Source organism: Danio rerio, chromosome 17 (genome assembly GCF_049306965.1).
Source record: "Danio rerio strain Tuebingen ecotype United States chromosome 17, GRCz12tu, whole genome shotgun sequence".
Lineage (NCBI taxonomy): Eukaryota > Metazoa > Chordata > Actinopteri > Cypriniformes > Danionidae > Danio > Danio rerio.
Window position 1 is genome coordinate 19,287,560 of NC_133192.1, and position 18,990 is coordinate 19,306,549.

Below are 18,990 nucleotides of genomic sequence, written 5' to 3' on the forward strand. Positions count from 1 at the left end.
AAGGATTAAGCCGAAAAGAAAATGAATGAACGAATGAATGAAAGTTAATAAACAGTAAATAATTTAATGTCCTGCTATATTTGTTATTCATAATTTCATGTACACATAACCACTATTTGTCACATCATTATAAAGATAATTATGTTTATTTTAACACTATAAATGAGGAGGACTTCTCTCCTTCTCAATCCCTGGGTCTGAATGCAGACACGGTGGATAGCAGTGCAGCAGGTCTCTTGCCCTGTATATTCCAACCATTAACCCCGCTGGTAATCTGGAGGAATTTAAACATGTGCAAACACAGCAGCACGGTGTGTCTGAATGATAACAAACTCAACTGATAAAAGACAAAGTCCGCCATATTCCAATTCTCGAACAGCTCTCTGGACAAAAATGCTTGTTGCAAACCAACAGCTTTGCTGTATCGGCCCTGACAGCATCTAGGGGAAAAACATGCAACAAACCCTGTGGATCATGGAAACAAACACATACGACCCATGCCGTGCGTGGTCTCACCCAGTCATTGGGTCTCACAGCTTGGCAGATCTGCCTTGCCTATGGAAAGCACGTGCTCTCATGAATAACTAACAAGCAGGGTCTTCTCATAGGAAAAAAAAACTTAGCTATGAATAATATTGAGAAACCGACATGTCATCACTCAACTAGCAGATGCATGACACGTCGCTGATTTTGATCACACCCCAAAAATGTTTTTATAGATGAAATTAGCTGACAAAAGCTCAAAAGGATCCAGTTTTCTCCACAATTAAAGCTGACAGGTGCTAACTTTGTCCTTAATCATGCCCAACACACACAAATCTGTTAAAAGTTTTAAAAAAGTACTCAAGGGTGTCTTTAAAATCATTGCATTATAATGTATACAATTGATTAGACATGAATTTGAATTCACATGTACAAATTAAATCTGATATAATTCAATTCAGTATAGTTTTGTCATTATTTAATGAGATAATTCAACCAAAAGGGCTTAAATAAATAAATAGGCATTGGCATTTCCTGTATAAAAATCCATATCAGTTGACCACAGCTTGTACTAGCAAACGAATCCATGCAAAATGAATTGTGGGACTCCCGGGCTTCTCTAATCGGGCTGCGGGGCGATGCTTGACAGCGGCCACTGGGTCTGGATGTTCTCGGGTCAGTCCAGGGTAAAGTCCTCAATAAACCTGCTGGCAGCTGAAAGTGAGCAGCACAATCCTGCTCAAGCAGGCCAAAAGCGAGCTGCCGTTTCCATCCAGGGCTCCTCTCTCGACCCCAGTGCTGAAATGCCAGCTCAATTGTTGTGGATTTAACGCTAGAATGGGACTCAAAGGGCTGTGTCTAAACAGGGGCTCACTGGACCCCGTGTGTGCTGAAAGAGCTCTTTGTTGATGTGGAGCCATGAAGGGGTACGAGCAGAGATGAGTTATAATGAGATGCTTTAACCCATTTCCAGTTGACTCAGAGAAACGGCTACGGGCTTTTTCAGTGTTGTGCATGCTTGCTGGTAAACCGAGAGAGATTTTGTGTGTTGTGAATAAATATATAGGGATGACAACGTATCATCGATGATTACTTAATTATCAATAATCTACTGTATATAAATCATTCATTCATTGATTTTCCTTAGCCTCAATCTCTTTATCCATCAGGGGTCGCCACAGTGGAATGAACCGCCAACTTATCCAGCATATGTTTTACACAGCGAATACCCTTCCAGCTGCGACCCAGTACAGGAAAACACCCATACACTCTCACATTTACCCACACTCATACACTACGGCCAATTAAACTTATGTAATACACCTATAGCGCATGTCTTTAGACTGTGGGCTTAACCTGAGCACCCGGAGGAAACCCACACCAACACAAGAAGAACATGCAAACTCCACACAGAAATGCCAAGTGGTTCAGCTAAAACTCGAACCAGGGAACTTCTTGCTGTTAGGCGACAGTGCTAACCACTGAGCCACCGTGTCAACAAATTTATTATTGACTGTCAATAGAGATGCATGATATACTGGATTTCCAAAAACGCATTGAGTATTATTAAACTGTTTAATGACAATATGGACTTTTGTTGTTGTTGTTGCTGTTGTTGTTTTTACACTAGAATTTTTTAAGTTACATATTAATTTATTTTAATTTTGGGAGTGGTTGCGTATAGTTTTTGTATGCATAAGTACTATATATTTACCCTCAAACGGTTCCAAACCTTTATGTCTTATAGGAGCACAGACTCTCTCGACAGTTCTGGAGGTGATTAATAATATAATAACACTAATTCTGAAATGGTTAAGGTGTTTTACAATGACCAAAACAACATTTCAGATGTTTTACAGTTTGCTCAGCCTGCTGGTCTGTCCATTCACACACATTTTTATCATCTCATGATCTCTTATAACAAAATCACATGATTTTTTTTATGTGCACATTGTGGAATTTGTTCTGTAAAAGTGTTTCCATCATTGTTTATGTGGATCTTTCCTTATCAAATAAAAAGGTTATCCTACTCAGTTATATTCGCATGCTTTTAATGCGCATTTTCAAAATTGATGCACATGTTGGTGTTTCCATCTACTGTTTTTTATGCGCATAACCAAAACACACATACATTAGGTGGATGGAAATGTAGCTAATGGTTACAGGTTTATCTAGGTTTAAAATAACTTCTTTCATGTTCAACAGAAGCAAAAAAGTCACACAGTACTCAAATTATGTTTGCTGTTTGTTCAAACTACTTATTTATAATACGCTGAAACAACACAATTCGTGGCCAACATTTTTACACTGAGGTTTGGAACAAGTGAAGGGTGAACAGAGTCAGTGGTGACAGAATTTATATTTATTTTTGGGTGAACTATCCCCTTAATAAGCACAATATCTTCACATTTTGGAAGAAAATAACACACTTGTAGTGACTAAACAATATTTTCTCACATTGATGCTTATTGTTGCATTTTAATCATAACACCTCATATTCATTTTAATATGTTTTTATACTGCCTTATTTCAATATACACTGTTGCATAAATATTGTATTACAAACGTACAGAGCCTTATTTCAATATTCAAGTAGGACGGTATTTAAATATACACTACTTGTATATTGAAATAAGGCACTGTAAATTTGTAAAGCAGTATTTATAGTCACTTTTTGGGCAAGGATTTTTGCATTTTGAGGGTCATTTGCACTGTAATGCACACTCATCTTACATTATTAATGTAATGATTAGTAAATTATTTGATTGTTAATTTACCATTTATTTTAAGAATGATTGATCATGGGAATTTGTGTAAATTGACATCCCTAATAAATAAATGTCTATTTATCTCTAGGGGTCTATACGGATTGCTGGAGGTGATCTGGCGCCCACCGTAACAGGATACCTGCCTGCAGCACAGAAACCTGAGGCTGTTGTACATGCCATGAAAGTAAGATGCTGATGCTAATGATGCTAAATAAAGTCATATTATGATAACTGTTCCCACATGTTTAGATTGTATTTTTTATTATGTCTTATCATTAGTCAATAACAAGTTAGAAACAACTTTTAAAAGTCTAGTTTCGCAGCCACTATACTGAATACAACATGGTAGAGCTGTCTCAATTGATTCCCAGAATATATTGTTGGTGTTGGACCCATTACATTATACTAATACTGCCACCTAGAGGACTTTTTGGTCAACTAAAGGATTTAGGAGTATTATTTTTATTTTAAAAAAAAAGGAATGGTACTTGTCTATGCAAATTATTATTTATATATGAGTGAATTTCTATTCATATTTTGAAGCTTTTATTTTTTTATTTAAATTATTTTCATTTTAAAAGTAAATTAGGCTGATTTATTTATTTTTATTTTTTTGTGGAAACTAAAATCCTCTTTAATAAATTTATAAAATGCCAAAATATGGATTTGTTTTCATTGCTGTTATTCCTTAGAAGCTTGTTTTTCATTATGGACACTAATGTATATTTCTAGTTTTAGCTAAAAATAGCAACTCTTTAGTTGTCTTGTCTGTTTTTTCATTGTTTGTTTTTCACTGATAATATTCATACAGATGTTATCAAAAGAGTTACACAGTGTAAATACTCAGTATTAGGTTTTTGATATCTTATATTTCATTAATAATGAAGCTTTAGCGAGCATTGCTAATCATGTAACTGTGTTGGTTTGCTCTGTAGGTATTAGAAGTGCATGAGAACCTGGACAGGAAGATCCCAGAGGACTATGAGGAGGATCTGAGCGAGAAAGAGAAAGCCATTGTCAGAGAGATGTGTAACGTGAGTCTCCGTGGTCCATTAATAAAGCCCTGTTGAGCAGAGAGAGAAGCTGAGCGTTTGTTGTCCTGTCACTCTGGATAATTACACAAGCTCTGATGGAGGACACTGTTTCAATGTTTCACAACAGAGACCCACTTTCAGACCACTTTAATGAGAGGCCTTGGCAAAAGTCCTCAGAGTGTTTACTGCACAGTTGTCTGTGCAATTAAAATAACTTGATCAGTGAAACAATGCAGGTTTATCAGCTCTCTGAAGGGCCCCTGGAGTCTGGGACCTGTGCTGTGTTCCTGTCAAAGCAAATCTCTGACAGTACACAAGAGCTGCTTTCTTTTATCATCAAATTCAGTCTACAGTCGCATCAGAAACCTTTTAAATATATATTTTATAAAAAAATATTAATAATAATAACTATATTTTTAACTCTTTTGGCCTTGTCCTTAGCTTTATAAATATATATATATATATATATATATATATATATATATATATATATATATATATATATATATATATATATATATATAATGTAAATATATATTTTTGAGGCTTGTCCTGAACTTCTAGTCTATTAAATACATAATCATTATTATAAAAAATATTATCATTTGCATTTTGACATACTATATATTCTGATATTATACATATTTGCCTTATGTAAGTTTTTTCCTTAGTCTGTAAAATTTGTAAAAAGAAAATAAATAATTTTGATATTAATAAAATAATAATACATTTGCCAAAATCTCGCTTTTTATCTTTTTGTAGGCCTTATAATATATATTATTATCTATTATATAGTATATATATTATATATTTATTCATATTCACTAAATTGTAATATATATATATATATATATATATATATATATATATATATATATATATATATATATATATATATATATATATATATATATATATTCACATTTTTTATGTTACAGCCTTATTTCAAAATGAATTAAATTAATTTATTTCCTCAAAATTCTGCACACAATACCCCATGATGACAATGTGAAAAAAAGAGTTTTTGAAATAGTTGCAAAATTATAAAAAATTTAAAACCTGAAAAATCACATGTACATAAGTATTCACAGCCTTTGCTCAGCACTACTTGCCTCAAGTCTTTTTGAATATGATGCCACTAGCTTGGCACATGTGTCTGGGAATTTTTGCCCAGTCCTCTTTGCAGTCCCTCTCAAGCTTTATCAAGTTGGATGGGAAGCGATGGTGTAGAGCCATTTTCAAATCTCTTCAGAGATGTTCAATGGGATTTAGGTCTGGTCTCTGGCTGGGCCAGTCAGGGACATTCACCAAGTTGTTGTGAAGCCACTCCATTGATATTTGGCGGTGTGCTTTGCGATATTGTCTTGCTGGAATATGAACCGTCTCCCCAGTCTGAGGTCAAGAGCACTCTGAAGCAGGTTTTCATTTAGGATGTCTCTGTACATTGCTGTACATTTCGATTCTTGAGTCCTTCAGATGACTTTTAGCCAATTCCAGGCGGGGAGTGGCTTTCATAATGCTTTATGGCACAGGCTGTGAATACTTATGTACATGTGATTTTTCAGGTTTTTTATTTTGAATAAATTTGCAACGATTTAAAAAAATATTTCCTTCACATTTTCATTATGGGGTATTATGTGTAGAATTTTGAGGAAATAAATTAGTTTAATTCATTTTGGAATAAGGCTATATATCTTTACACTCTTATAATAGATATCTTTACAAACAAATATGTATTCCAATATTTTAAAATTCTTACAATTAAAAATAATTTAGAATTTTTGGGCCTTATAAAACAAAATAGTGACACTTAAAAATGTAACTTTGCTTATAATTGGATTGAGTTGTACTGCATTGTAATGTAGTGTATAAAATGTTTTATTTTATTTTATTTTCAGTATCTGACCACTTTAATGTAGAGTATTTAATTTAATTAAATAAAATAAAAATAAAAAGCAGTTTAAAGGTGAACACTGAATAAATAAATTATTCATATTATTTCATATTTTTGACATTTATTTATTTAATTTGACATTATTTCATTTTCAGTATCTGACCATTTTGAACGTAGAGGAAAAAATCTGAATGTGTAATTTAATTAAATAGAATAAAAATACAATTAGAAATAAAAAAAAAAGTTTAAAAGTAAACACTAAGTAAATGAAATTATATTTTAGACTTTGATTTAGTATTGATCACCAGTGATCTAGATTGCTGGTGAACTACACACACACCAAAAGAGCTTCACTTTCCAGAATGCTATGCATTAACCTCCCCAGTCCCAGCTGAGTCCCACACACACACACACACACACACACACACACACACACACACACACACACACACACATACACACACACACACATACACACACACACTTCTCGTGGTCTGTTATTCTGTTACAGTCTGGTGTGTAGTGCAGAGTAAAAACAAAAAAGTGTTGATCCAAACTCAGCATTTAAACACATTTACTGACCTATTATAACAAAACAAAACAAAAACTAAGAAAAGGCTAAACAGATACAAGAAGCACACAAGCATCATGGGAGTAAAAAAAAAAAAAAAAAAAAAAAAAACAGACCATGAGAAGGGAACATTAACTGAAGTATATAGTCCTGGTAATGAGTGGGAATGACCCGCAGCTGTGAGTGTATGTGTGTCCAAATGACCATCAGCTAGGACTGGAGAGATAAGTGCAAGGCATTCTGGTAGTTGTAGTTCTTTTGGTGTGTGTTTTTGTGTGTGTAGTTTACCAGTGATGTACAGTCCCTAGATCGCTGGTGAGCGTTACAGATTTATTTAATTTCATTTTATTATCAGTATCTTGACTAATTTGAATGTAGAAAAAAATTGTATTCAATTTAATTGCATAGAATACAATAAAATAATGTTTAAAAGTAAACACTGAATAAATAAATGAATTATTTACCTTCATGCACAACTTGCCATTCATTTATTTCAAAACAGGAGCACAGAAGCAATAGCTTTTAGACATTTGTAATTGTTCAAGATTAAAAGTGAAGAAGGATCTGACCTGTGTGTTGTTGTTTTGTGTGTGTGTTTTCAGGTGGTGTGGCGTAAACTGGGCGATGCAGCAGGAACCAAGCCCTCCATCCGCCAACATCTTTCTGGAAACCAGTTCAAAGGCCCTTTGTAGCTCCATGCCAGTGAGCGGCAGAGCCTCCAGCAAACCAACTAATCTGTGAAAATGACCACAGTCTCAGATCTGGGCAACTTCACTTCTACTGCCAGCTTCTCTCAGCCTATGGCGTTCATTCATTCCAGATATTTCACACCTGTTACCTACAACACCAGGTTTAATATATATCCCGGACTCACAATTAGTAAAAGCTAAATCGTAGCTCTATTTATGTGCATACCATCCAAGTATTCATAAGAGGCAGCTTAATGGATTCGTTTCTCATTCCTTATATTGGAATAAAAGCACACAGCTAAATGGAGACACTGCAAGATTACAACCTTAGTTTCCACTCCTGAAAGCTTTCTCACTTTAGCACAAGACCGTTCCATGTTATTATTAAATGATTTTTCATTGAGCCTTTACAGTACCGTTCAAAGGTTTGAGTTGTGAGATTTAAAATAATAATAATGTAATGACAAATAAAATAACAAAAAATAAAAATAATAAATACTAATAAAAAAATAATAAAATAATAATAATAAAAAGTGAATAATTAAATGTAGCATTGATTGGTCAAAATAGAATGAAATGCTAATATTATGTAATATTATATATTTAAAAAAAAAACTTAATTAAAAAGTAAAACACAAGGATGATTGTTTTGGGGATCCGTGTGATCTAAAAAATGGCATGAAGGTTTAGTAAAACAGGATTTAAAGGGGAACTGTTATGCAAAAATCACTTTTATATAAGTTTTAACACAGTTGTGTGGCAACAGTCTGTGAATATAAGGCAGCTTCTACTGGTACAAATTGGTTAATTTAGTTTTGTTTAGAATCGCACGTTATAAAAACAGTCTGCAGAAACACTTTGATTGACATTCTGCCTTTGTACGTGTCATCAGACAGGGAAAGTACTGCCTACTATTAGCGATCTCTCCCTTATTAGCACTGGACATTATTCTTGTTTTGAATCTGCCACTATTCTGACACATAGGCATTTATAGCTCCACCTTCTTTTGAGAAGACACAATCTCATATGAATTTAAAGTGACAGTCCCTAAAATGACACAATTCGTATCAGAGCCTAAAAGGGTCAGTTTCAAAGAGTTAAAAACATTATTTGTGGGGTATTTTGAGCAAAAACTTCACATACGCACTCATGAGGACATCAGCATCTAATGGTACAAATTGAATAATTACATTTTTATTATCACACTTGATAATACAGTCTGCAGAAACACTTTGATTGACATTCTCCCTTTGTACGTGTCACCAGAGGGGGCATGTCCCACCCATTAGTGATGATCTCTGCCTTATTTGCATAATATGTTAGTCTTGTTTTTGACTCTGCTACTATTCTGATAGATTGGCATTTATAGATCTGCCCTCTTTTTAAAAGTGGACTAGGGCCACAATCTCATTTGAATTTAAAGTGACAGTCACCAAAATGGCACAATTAGGATCAAAGCCTAAAAGGGTCAGTTTCAAAGAGTTAAAAACATGATTTGTGAGGTATTTTGAGCTGAAACTTCACATACACACTCTAGGGACATCAGACTTATTTTACATCTTGTAAAATAGGGCGTAATAGGTCCCCTTTAAAAAAAAAAAAAGAAAGATTTAGCATCACGTGTTTAACTTTTGATCAATTTGCTAACAAAAAAGTCTTACTAAACCCAAACCTATGAACGGTTATATACTGTACAGTGTTTTGTTAGAACCACTCAAACCAAAAGATTTCGTTTATCATAATAATTATACAATTGCCAGACATTAGATAGTTTTATTTTCTTATCAATGCTGTTTTCCTGAGCTTAATGTTCATTTTCAATCATTCATATGATAAATAAGATATAAAGCAGTAAACTTGTACAAGAAAAATAAAGAAGCAGCTTTTTAAACAGTTCATAAATTCAAAAAACAAATGACTGCACACCTAATATTCTAGAGATCTTTGCAGGCCAGCTCATAAGTATAAGCTTCTAAAAAGTATTTTTCTGAACATTAATTATAAATGCCAGCTCAAATTTCAAAGTTTGATACTAAAAGTACTTTAAGCTGTAAACTGACAATCGTGATTAACTGAAGCTGCTGTTAAACATTTGTTTATGTCTGTTAAATGATAGCAGATCAAGTCAAAATTCAATAGCAGTGTCTTATAATACGTCCCAGTGGAGTGCTTCCGATTGCATATGAGACCTTTGTGGTGTCATAATATGATTGAAAGGACTGTTAAAGCTTTTTTTTTTTTAGATCTACAGATTGAGTGAACTGTAAAGAACTGGACCGCAGTTTCAGGTTGTAGATACTGAATAGGTGCAATAGAGAAACTGCACCGGATGAATGGAGGTATGAAAGTGTTGTGTGTGTTTTTCTGTTCAGTCTGGAATAACAGATGATATTCATCAAGTTTAAAGGGACAGTTCACCCAAATATGAACATGTGCTGGTGATTTACTCATCCTCAGAGCAATCAAGATGAATATTATGAATATTAGAAAAGATTTGAAGCCAGTCATTGGTGATAAACAAAATGCAAGTCAAAAGCTAAATATACAGGCATAACGAAATTAATACCATAACTCCTGACTAAACATTGAGAAGCAAAACAATCGACCTGTGCAAGAAACTGAACATTATTTATAACATTATTACCTTTTACTCACATGTATTAATTTAAAACACATGTATACTCTTTAAAATGCCAGTATCTTATACCAGTTTCTCAGCATTTTATGAATAACCAAGGACCACAGTTTCAGGATTCAAAAAAAGGGTTTAATTTTCTAATGAATAATAATAATAACAACAACAACAATAATAATAATAATAATAATAATAATAATAATAATTTTAAAAAAAGTCATAGGTACATGTATAGACAAACTTTTTAGCCCTCCTGTGAAAATGTTATACTGTTACAAATATTTCCCAAGTGCTATTCAACAAAGCAAAGATATTTTAACATTATTTCCTTTTCACCTTATTCACCAGGCACATCCATTTGAATCTTTTTGGCTTGAGACTTCTGTTCTTATTCACTTCCATTAATTTTTAGATGTTAAAAACAGATTGTTCTGCTGCTTGATGTTGCAAACTGATCTTGATTAAGAATACCCGTATCTTGCAAAACAACTATAGCAAAGACTACAGAAATTAGTCACAAGCAATTACTTATTTAAACTATTATGTTGATTAATAACCTCTCTGCTAAACAAAAGTACAAATTCACAGGAGGGTGAATCATTATGTCTTCAACTGTGTCCTGAAGATGAGAAAATCAAAAATAAATGTCATTTTTAGGTGAACTATCCCTTTAACGTATATACTGAATAAAATTCAAGCAAACTGGACTAGAAACTGGATAAAGGATGGGTTATTAATAATGAGCTCATTTTGCTTCATTTTGTGTAAAATGTCTAATTCAGCTATAGTTCATGAGAATCATTGGGCAATATTTTGTCTGTTTTGTATGTGTGTGTACGTGCTGTACATGGCATAGCGAAGTCTTATGAATGAAAGGGCAGTAAAAGAGGTGTCTTTTGAGTTTTGTGTGTTCTAATTCAGATCCTTTATCTGCGGACACAAGAACTGCCTCAAAAGATGCTTGCTGCATTCCCACAAAAGCTCTTATTTTTCAAAACCACTGACCCGATAAGCCATAATTTTGTATTGTTCGTTTAAATCAAAGCTCTTTCGAGCATCTCTGAAATCCCTCAGCTGATCTAGTTATTTTTGTATTAAAGCTGTGCGGATTTTTTTTGAAAACTAGATGTTTATGAGAGCAGTGCTGGATTGAAATCACATCCGGATGGTTTTGTTCACACTGGATGCAGCAGGCCACTTTTGGTGGTGTGTGTTTTTTATTTTTGTTTTGTGCGGGAACAAAATGAGCAGCAAACATTTCAATAAGTACATCAGAAAATGTCATATTTTTTTTAATAGTAAGAATATGCTTTGAATTTGGGTCAGTATCGCAGTATGTGCTGTTAACAACAGTGAATATTGTCTCGGTTAAACTGTGAAGTGTTTATTGTGAACACAAACCCGGAAATAATCATTTATTCAAACTATTTTTTTGAAACTCATTTAAAAGTGTCCTTTACAAAGAGATCTCGTCTTCGCAACTACTGACTTTTATTTTGTATTTAAGTTTAAAGCACACCAGAATCTGAAATGCTGACGTTTGGCTGTTTTCTTTTTCTTTTTTCAAATGCACTGCTTCTTTTGCGAGTGAGGATTTGATGTTTGGATGTCCTGTGTAGCTCATCTGTATGTGAAACAATGAAGTTGTGTTCTAGGACAGGACAATTCAGCGCCGTGTAAATAACTACTCTTACTGTAGAATACCTGTAACTAGCATGCCTTTATATATTTTTTATTAAGCTGTATGTAGCTGAGAATGGACCTGTATTTTAGCTAATAATATTCTAAATAATTTGCGAATAACCCTCTTGTAGATTTGAAATAAAACAAAGAATCCTTCTCTTTGTAGGATGTCTGTTTTTTTATTATTAATTCAAATTAACAGGAAGCGGGTGGCACGATCGCCTCACAAAAAGAAGCTCGGTGGTTCGAGCCCTAGCTGAGTAAGTTGGCATTTCTGTGTGGAGTTTGCATGTTCTTCCCGTGTTCGCATGGGATTCCTCTGGGGGCTCCGGTTTCAGTCCAGAGACATGCACTAGGTGAATTGGGTAAGCTAAATTATGTGTGTGAAGGAGTGTGTGTGAATGTTTCCCAGTGTTGGGTTGCAGCTGTAAGGACATTCTCTGCGTAAAACATTTGCTGGATAAGTTGGCGGTTCATTCCGCTGTGGCGACCCCTGATTAATAAAGGGAATAAGCCAAAACGACAATGAATAAAATTATCTGAAAAAAGGGTGAGTCTGCCATCTGCTGGAGATTTACAGCAACTGCACATATGCTCTTATAATGGGAGGATTTTTACATCTTTTCCAACTAATACGTTGAGAAAAGAGGAGTAAACAATATTATTTGTCAAATATTGTTTAATAATTCCCCTGTTTGTTTTCAGAGTAATGTTATTTTTTGAAAAAGCAAAATAGACTCTGGTAAACTATTTCGCAAGTACACTGAAAAGATGATGTCTGCAAAATTGTTGCAAACAATTTATAAAGGTTGAATTTAAACCAACAAATGAAATTTAGTAATGCTCAACTTATTTTGTTTGTTTAAGTTTAGCCCAAATAAATTGTTTACAACCACTTAACTCAAAAAATTTTGTAAATATAAGGAGTCATCTTTGAATCATGTTTTGTGTAGCACCATTGTTCACTTGCTTTCATTCTTTAATACATTTCTACATCATCCAGATTATCGCACATCCTACTGTGACTGTCATACTATTTTTGAAATCTGTTTTAAACAATATTGTTGTTGTTATTATTTTAGAATATATTTATGAAATTACTCATTTGTCCCTGATTTTTGTTTTAATATTAAGTCAATATGTTTTTAAAATGACTTAGTGTAATATAATATTACATTTATTTTAATTACTAAAAATATATTTATTTAAATATTATATAACATAAATGTAGGAAGTAAAATAAGAATAAATTATATCATACATTAAGAAGTGTAAAATTGAGGAAATTAAAACAAAATATTGTGGATGTTATAAAATAATATGTAATATTGATAGCATTATATATTATCGTCGTTAACTAATATTGAAAGGTTTTGAATTAAACATTATGGTAAATAAATCAAATATGACTTTTTTAACATTATTTATTCCTTCATTTTCTTTTTGGCTTAGTCCCTTTGTTAATTAGGGGTCACCACAGCGGAATGTACCGCCAACTTATCCTGCGTATGTTTTACACAGCGGATGCCCTTCCAGCTGCAACCCATCACTGGGAAACACCCATACATTCTCATTCATACACATACACTACGGACAATTTGGCTTACCCAATTCACCTATTGCACAGGTCTTTGGACTTGTTGGGGAAACCGGAACATCTGCAGGAAAGCCACGCCAACACGAGGAAGGTTTTAGCATTAATGTATTAATCGATTATACATTTTTTTATATATTTTATCAATTATCATGTACTTTTAATCCTATTTTATTTATTTGTAATGGTAATTGGATTATTTTTTATGTATTTGTTTATTTTTATTAATATTTATTATTTAGCCTATAATTAATATACATTACATTTTACAGCCAATCAAAAGTTTTACATGTTTTCGAGCTGTAAAACATGACTCCTATTAGGCCACCCAGGGGGTCACTAGACTAACCCCAAGCTTGAAAAATCCAGCATCACCTTATGTGTTTTGTCTCATTGACTGACGTCTTCCTTCGCGAATCACAATGTGCAAACTTTATCCTTTTATGGTCACTTTATGTACCCAAAGTAAACTTCCAATCACAAGACAAACAAGCCTTCCGTTTGTGCAGTCAAACCAACCTTGTCAATCCGACGCAAGGATCGACTACTCTCGCGACCAGTTAACTCCCAGTAAACGGGTACCGCCTCATCGCAAACCAATAAACGCCTTCAATTCGGCAAGGCGAAACAGCTACCAATTTACACCAATCATCTCACACGTTTGCAGTTGCGTACGGAACAGTAGCCAATCACAATACGAGCTTAGGATGGGAGGAACGCTACTACTGCCCAATCCGCTTTGTCAAAATCTTATTAGGGCGTTGCTTGGCCTCAGAGGAAGTTAGGCTGTACCAGCAGACCGACCAGAAGAGGATTGAATTCCAGGTTGACAGGAGGATCCCTGCAGTCAATTGGAAGGTAGTTTCAGTGCTTATTCACAATCAATATTGTTTGCAAATACGCACACGGTGTTTATTATAATTAACCAACATATAATCAACACCATAGCTGCAGATGCGTCACAAATGTTCGCTGTGAGGGTGTCTAATTCAGCAAATTGCGAAACACAGACATGCTGGATATTAACTCAGTGAATGTGTCTCAAAACCTACTAAGCTGCCTTTCTAGAGAACATACCTGACCGCCCTAGACTTGCTCGAAGCGTTCAGTACAACGCTGTACGTTTTAAATGCTGCTTGAACGTTGTAAATGCGCTATAATGCTTACAATGATGTCTGTGTAAGTAACTAAGCAGGTTTTGAGACACTTGGGCCATGATATACAGATAGCTTGATGAATAGAAACAAATATGAATGGATGTATCTTAAGGGATTTAAGTCATGCATATAAACACCGGACAATCCAGTGTTTAAAATGTAGACTTTGGCGTGCAGTGTAATATGGAGCATCTACTGGTGGTTTTGAATAGATGCGTTGGGCCAGACGGGGTTATTTTAAGGCATCAAGCTGCTGAAATCATCTAATATTCTGCTCTTGGCTTCAGAGTTTATGTTAAATGTTTCTTACTGTGTTATTCTGCCTGCCAGTGTATTTACCTCGCTGTTCTCTGCTGGTTTCAGCTTTAAGTAGCTTACTTTTGTGTGTCCAATCCAATTTGCTCTTCAGTGATACTATTTGGCCTGCCATTTAGTAAAAAAACAACTACTATCGAGGTAAAGTTTGTTTTATATTCAATAGTAATACACATTCGTTCATTTTCGAACAGTGACAACCTGCGACACGGTTATGTTTACTATGCTACTTTGAATATTTTATGTATGAAATCACATGTAAGTGTGACTTCAAAAAACATTAGCAGCACTATTTAATTCACTGTAAACAATGTTGTACTTCGCTAGTAATTTGGCTGCTAATATGATTTCAATATTAAGAATTTGGAAAGAATGAATTTGAAACTTTACCCCAATAAAAACGATGTTAGGGATGTTTTGGTGGCCTCTGGATTCATCTCTGTGAAATCATTGATGTAAAGTTGGTTTTATATTCACACATTCATTCAGTGACAGCTCGTGATATGCTCCCTATATGGTTTACCACAATACTTTTAATATTCGGTCTGTAAGTAAGAAACAACATTAGCACTATTTAACTGACTGTGAACAATGTTGTACTTTGGTAGTCATTTGGCTGCCAATATGATCTCCCTGTTTAGAATTAGGAAGGAATGAATTTGGACAGTGAATGAATTTTACCCCAATGAATCCAGAGGGCATCAAAACATCTCTAACATTGTTTTAATTGGGATAAAGTTTCATTCACTTTCCAAATTTATTCCTTCCAAATTGTAAATAGGGAAATCATATTGGCAGCCAAATGACAATCAAAGTACAACACAGTTAACAGTCTATTAAATAGTGCTAATGTTGTTTCAAAGTAGCGCAGTAAACAATATAGGGAGCAGGTCACCAAGTTTACCTCAATGACTTCACAGAGATGAATCGAGGGCATCAAAACATCCCTAATATTGTTTTCATCTCTGTCATTGAGGTAAACTTGGTGACCTGCTGTAAAGTTGGTTTTATATTCACACCTTTGTTCAGTGACAAATTGTGACATGCTCCCTATGTTGTTTACTACACTGATTTGAATATTCGGTCTGAAATAGCATGCAAGTGTGACTTCAAAGCAACATTAACAGAACTATTTTATTGACTCTGAACAATGTTCTACTTTGGTGGTCATTTGGCTGCTAATATGATTTCCCTGATTAGAATTTGGAAGGAATACATTTGGAAAGTGAATGAAACTTAACCCCCCCCCCCAAAAAAAAAAACAATGTTAGGGATTTTTAATGGCATTTGGATTCATCTCTGTGAAATCATTGAGTTAAAGTTGGTTTTATATTCACACCTTCGTTCAGTGACAACTTGTGACATGCTTCCTATGTTGTTTACTACACTGATTTGAATATTCGGTCTGAAATAGCATCCAAGTATGACTTCAAAACAACATTAGCACTCTTTAACTGACCATCAACCATGTTGTACTTTGATATTCGTTGGCAGCCAATAGGATTTCCCTGTTTAGAGTAAGCAAAGACTACTTTTCTGATGTTATATTTTTAAGGAGAAAGTTGGAATGTGCGAATGTAAAACCAACTTTACCTCAACTGTGAAATCCATGTTTCTTTTGCACTTTGATTATGCTTAATACTAACTGCATTGGGTCTTCAAGATTGATGTCTTAAATGTTCTTGCTGTGGTCTTTTTGTGTTATGCCCATGTTTGTAAAGTAAAGATGCCAGACCATTTTTAAAGTTCACCACATAGATGTTTCATATAAGTATAATACATATGTTATATTTGATGGGTTTTATGTAATCTAAGCCTGATTTAGTGCTCACTTTAGCTGCAGAACTCATTTGCTGTAAATGACAGGAGTATGTTGTATTTGATGAGCTTCATGTAATCCATGTTCTCAGTGTTTACAATCAGGTACCTGATTTAGTGCCCTTTGCCTCACTTTAGCCATCCGTTTAATCCCGCGCAGAGACTTTTTTTAACCTTCTTTGGCAGTAATTCTAGGTTCAGATATTATTTTAGATGTCAAACATTTGCATGTTTCTTAATATATGGCATCTAGTCCACTGGATGTAAATATTTAATAAAGAGATGTGGATTAATGTACTTTTCAGACTGTTGGTTCATTTACTGCACAGCCTTTTAGGATGCATGAAGGAGCTGTTTTTAGCTTGATTTATAATACAGTAAACATTTAATTTGTAGTTTATATTTTCCACAGCCATCCTCTCTCCCAAACCAGCAAGATGGGCAAAAAGAGCAGAGTGAAGACCCAGAAATCGGGCACCGGAGCCACCGCTGCGGTTTCTCCAAAAGAAATGATGAATTTAATCTCTGAACTGCTGCAGAGTGAGTATAAAGCTTTATAAAGTCACTTATGGGGTTTATGAATGCTACAATCATTAAGTTCTGCGGATGTTTCTGTTTCCTTTTTCCTATTTCTTCTATTGTTTTTTTTTCTTTTTGATTGTTATTGTCTTGTATATATAAAATAAACATATTATTATTATTATTATTACGGCTCTGAAATATTATTGCTATGAATTACTCTCATGAGGAGCAACACTGCATATGTCCATCACTGCTACACAAAAGCTTGAATTTTGCTTAATAATTACATCATGGATTGTTAAATTATTTATCATTGCAGTTAAGCCTCTTCAGAGATTTCAACAAGTTAAAACTGTTGTATTAATGGAGACATCTAAGTGTAAGTGTCAAGAGTATGGTGGTTCTTCATGCATTCATTTGGCTCAATCAATCTAGATTTGAACTACATCGTCATGCATCTACCCAAAATGTTATGTCATTTTTGGAGAACCTGCATTCATTTATTTGAAATGCAATTTGAGCTCTTGTACAAGGACTACTAAACAAATGGATGTTGCTAAATTTCACAAAAACAGCCGGTAGAGGAAATTAACTAACCAGCATTTACTCTGCTTAATATTGAACACTAACCTATTTCCTCACTGTCCACTGTTGGGTTTTGTTCATTTAATGATGTGAATGGTAAATAGGAATTTATTGGAATGTTCCATTTTTCTTTCTCCCTTTTAGAGTGTAGCAGTGCTGCTCCTTCTCCCGGGAAAGAGTGGGAGGAATATGTTCAGATTCGAGCTCTGGTGGAGAAGATACGCAAGAAGCAGAAAGGTACACGATCGCTTCACATGAATATGGTTTAGCAGTTCTGGGGCATTTGGTTTGATTTTGTAATTTGCCGTTGAAGTTTCATTTACAGGCTCTTATAGTTTTCTGTTTTTCTGTGAAGAACAAAATCAAACTTTTTTTTCCTTTTTTTTTTTGCAGAATATTCTTGTGTTCTTTTCCACACCATGTAAGTGAATGGGATTAAGTGTTGTCAAATAACAAAACTTAAAGAAAAGCTGAATAAAATTAGTAGTTTAAGTATAGTAAAACACCAGTTTTAAAGATGATGTTTTTACTACTTGAGCTACTAATTTTATTCAGCTTATTCCGTTTTGTTATTCGACAGCTTTCAATCCCATTCACTTACATGAGTTTGAATTTTTTATTTATTTTTTTAATAATAAGAGCCAGCATGTACAATTTTTATTATACAAGAAAATCATTTCAGGATTAAATGAGAAAAGAAAAATTAAATAAAAGAAAATATTAATCAAAATAGAAACATACAAATATATTAAACATTGCTTTTCATATTGAGTTAACAAAAGTTATTAAATGCACTTTTAGAACATAAAATACATGTATACAAAAGTTTGCTCTGTTTAATTACAGCAACATGAAGTAAATATGATTAAAAATATAATTAATCACAGCTTATTTTTTTAATGCAAAAAAGACAATGACATCTTAACGCTGGAAAAAATGTGTAAATAGAATATAAGGAGCAAAGCTATTGTAATGTTAATATTTTAGAAATGGGCGACACGGTGGCTCAGTGGTTAGCACTGTCGCCTCAAAGTAAAATGGTCGCGGGGTGGAGTCTCAGCTGGGCCAGTTGGCAATTCTGTGTTTACATGTTCTCCCTGTGCTTGTGTGGCTTTCACAGTCTAAGGACATGCACTATAGGTGAATTGGATGAACTAAATTAGCCATAGTGTAGGAGTGTTTGTGTGTTAATGCAAGAGTGTATGGGTGTTTTCCCAATACTGGGTTGCAGCTGGAAGGGCA

General features: G+C 34.1%; 2 protein-coding genes and 1 long non-coding RNA gene across 9 annotated transcripts in view; 2 read left to right on the plus strand and 1 right to left on the minus strand.

Moving 5' to 3' along the window:
- ccdc85ca (coiled-coil domain containing 85C, a) overlaps positions 1–11,913 on the plus strand; it is a 115,501-nt gene extending 103,588 nt beyond the window's left edge. For 2 of the 4 annotated variants that reach the window (XM_073927504.1, XM_005158676.6), the window contains 3 exons: positions 3,340–3,435; positions 4,187–4,285; positions 7,353–7,906. In XM_073927504.1, coding sequence (XP_073783605.1) covers positions 3,340–3,435; positions 4,187–4,285; positions 7,353–7,442 — 285 coding nt within the window. In that variant the 3' untranslated portion in view covers positions 7,443–7,906. 4 annotated transcript variants of the gene reach the window in all.
- LOC141378543 (uncharacterized) lies at positions 2,831–7,485 on the minus strand. The gene is made up of 2 exons (XR_012393314.1): positions 7,320–7,485; positions 2,831–4,314 (listed from the first exon to the last, which is right to left on the minus strand). It is a non-coding gene; the product is annotated as an uncharacterized lncRNA (long non-coding RNA).
- Positions 11,914–14,129: 2,216 nt separating the features above from the next.
- The window catches only part of setd3 (SET domain containing 3, actin histidine methyltransferase), a 39,389-nt gene continuing 34,528 nt past the window's right edge, over positions 14,130–18,990 (plus strand). For 3 of the 4 annotated variants that reach the window (XR_012392637.1, XR_012392638.1, XM_073926996.1), the window contains exons 1-3: positions 14,135–14,209; positions 17,054–17,181; positions 17,893–17,985. Coding sequence is in view for 1 of the 4 variants with exons in the window: in NM_200054.1 (NP_956348.1) it covers positions 17,079–17,181; positions 17,893–17,985 (196 nt within the window). In the remaining 3 variants the exon portion in view is untranslated. 4 annotated transcript variants of the gene reach the window in all.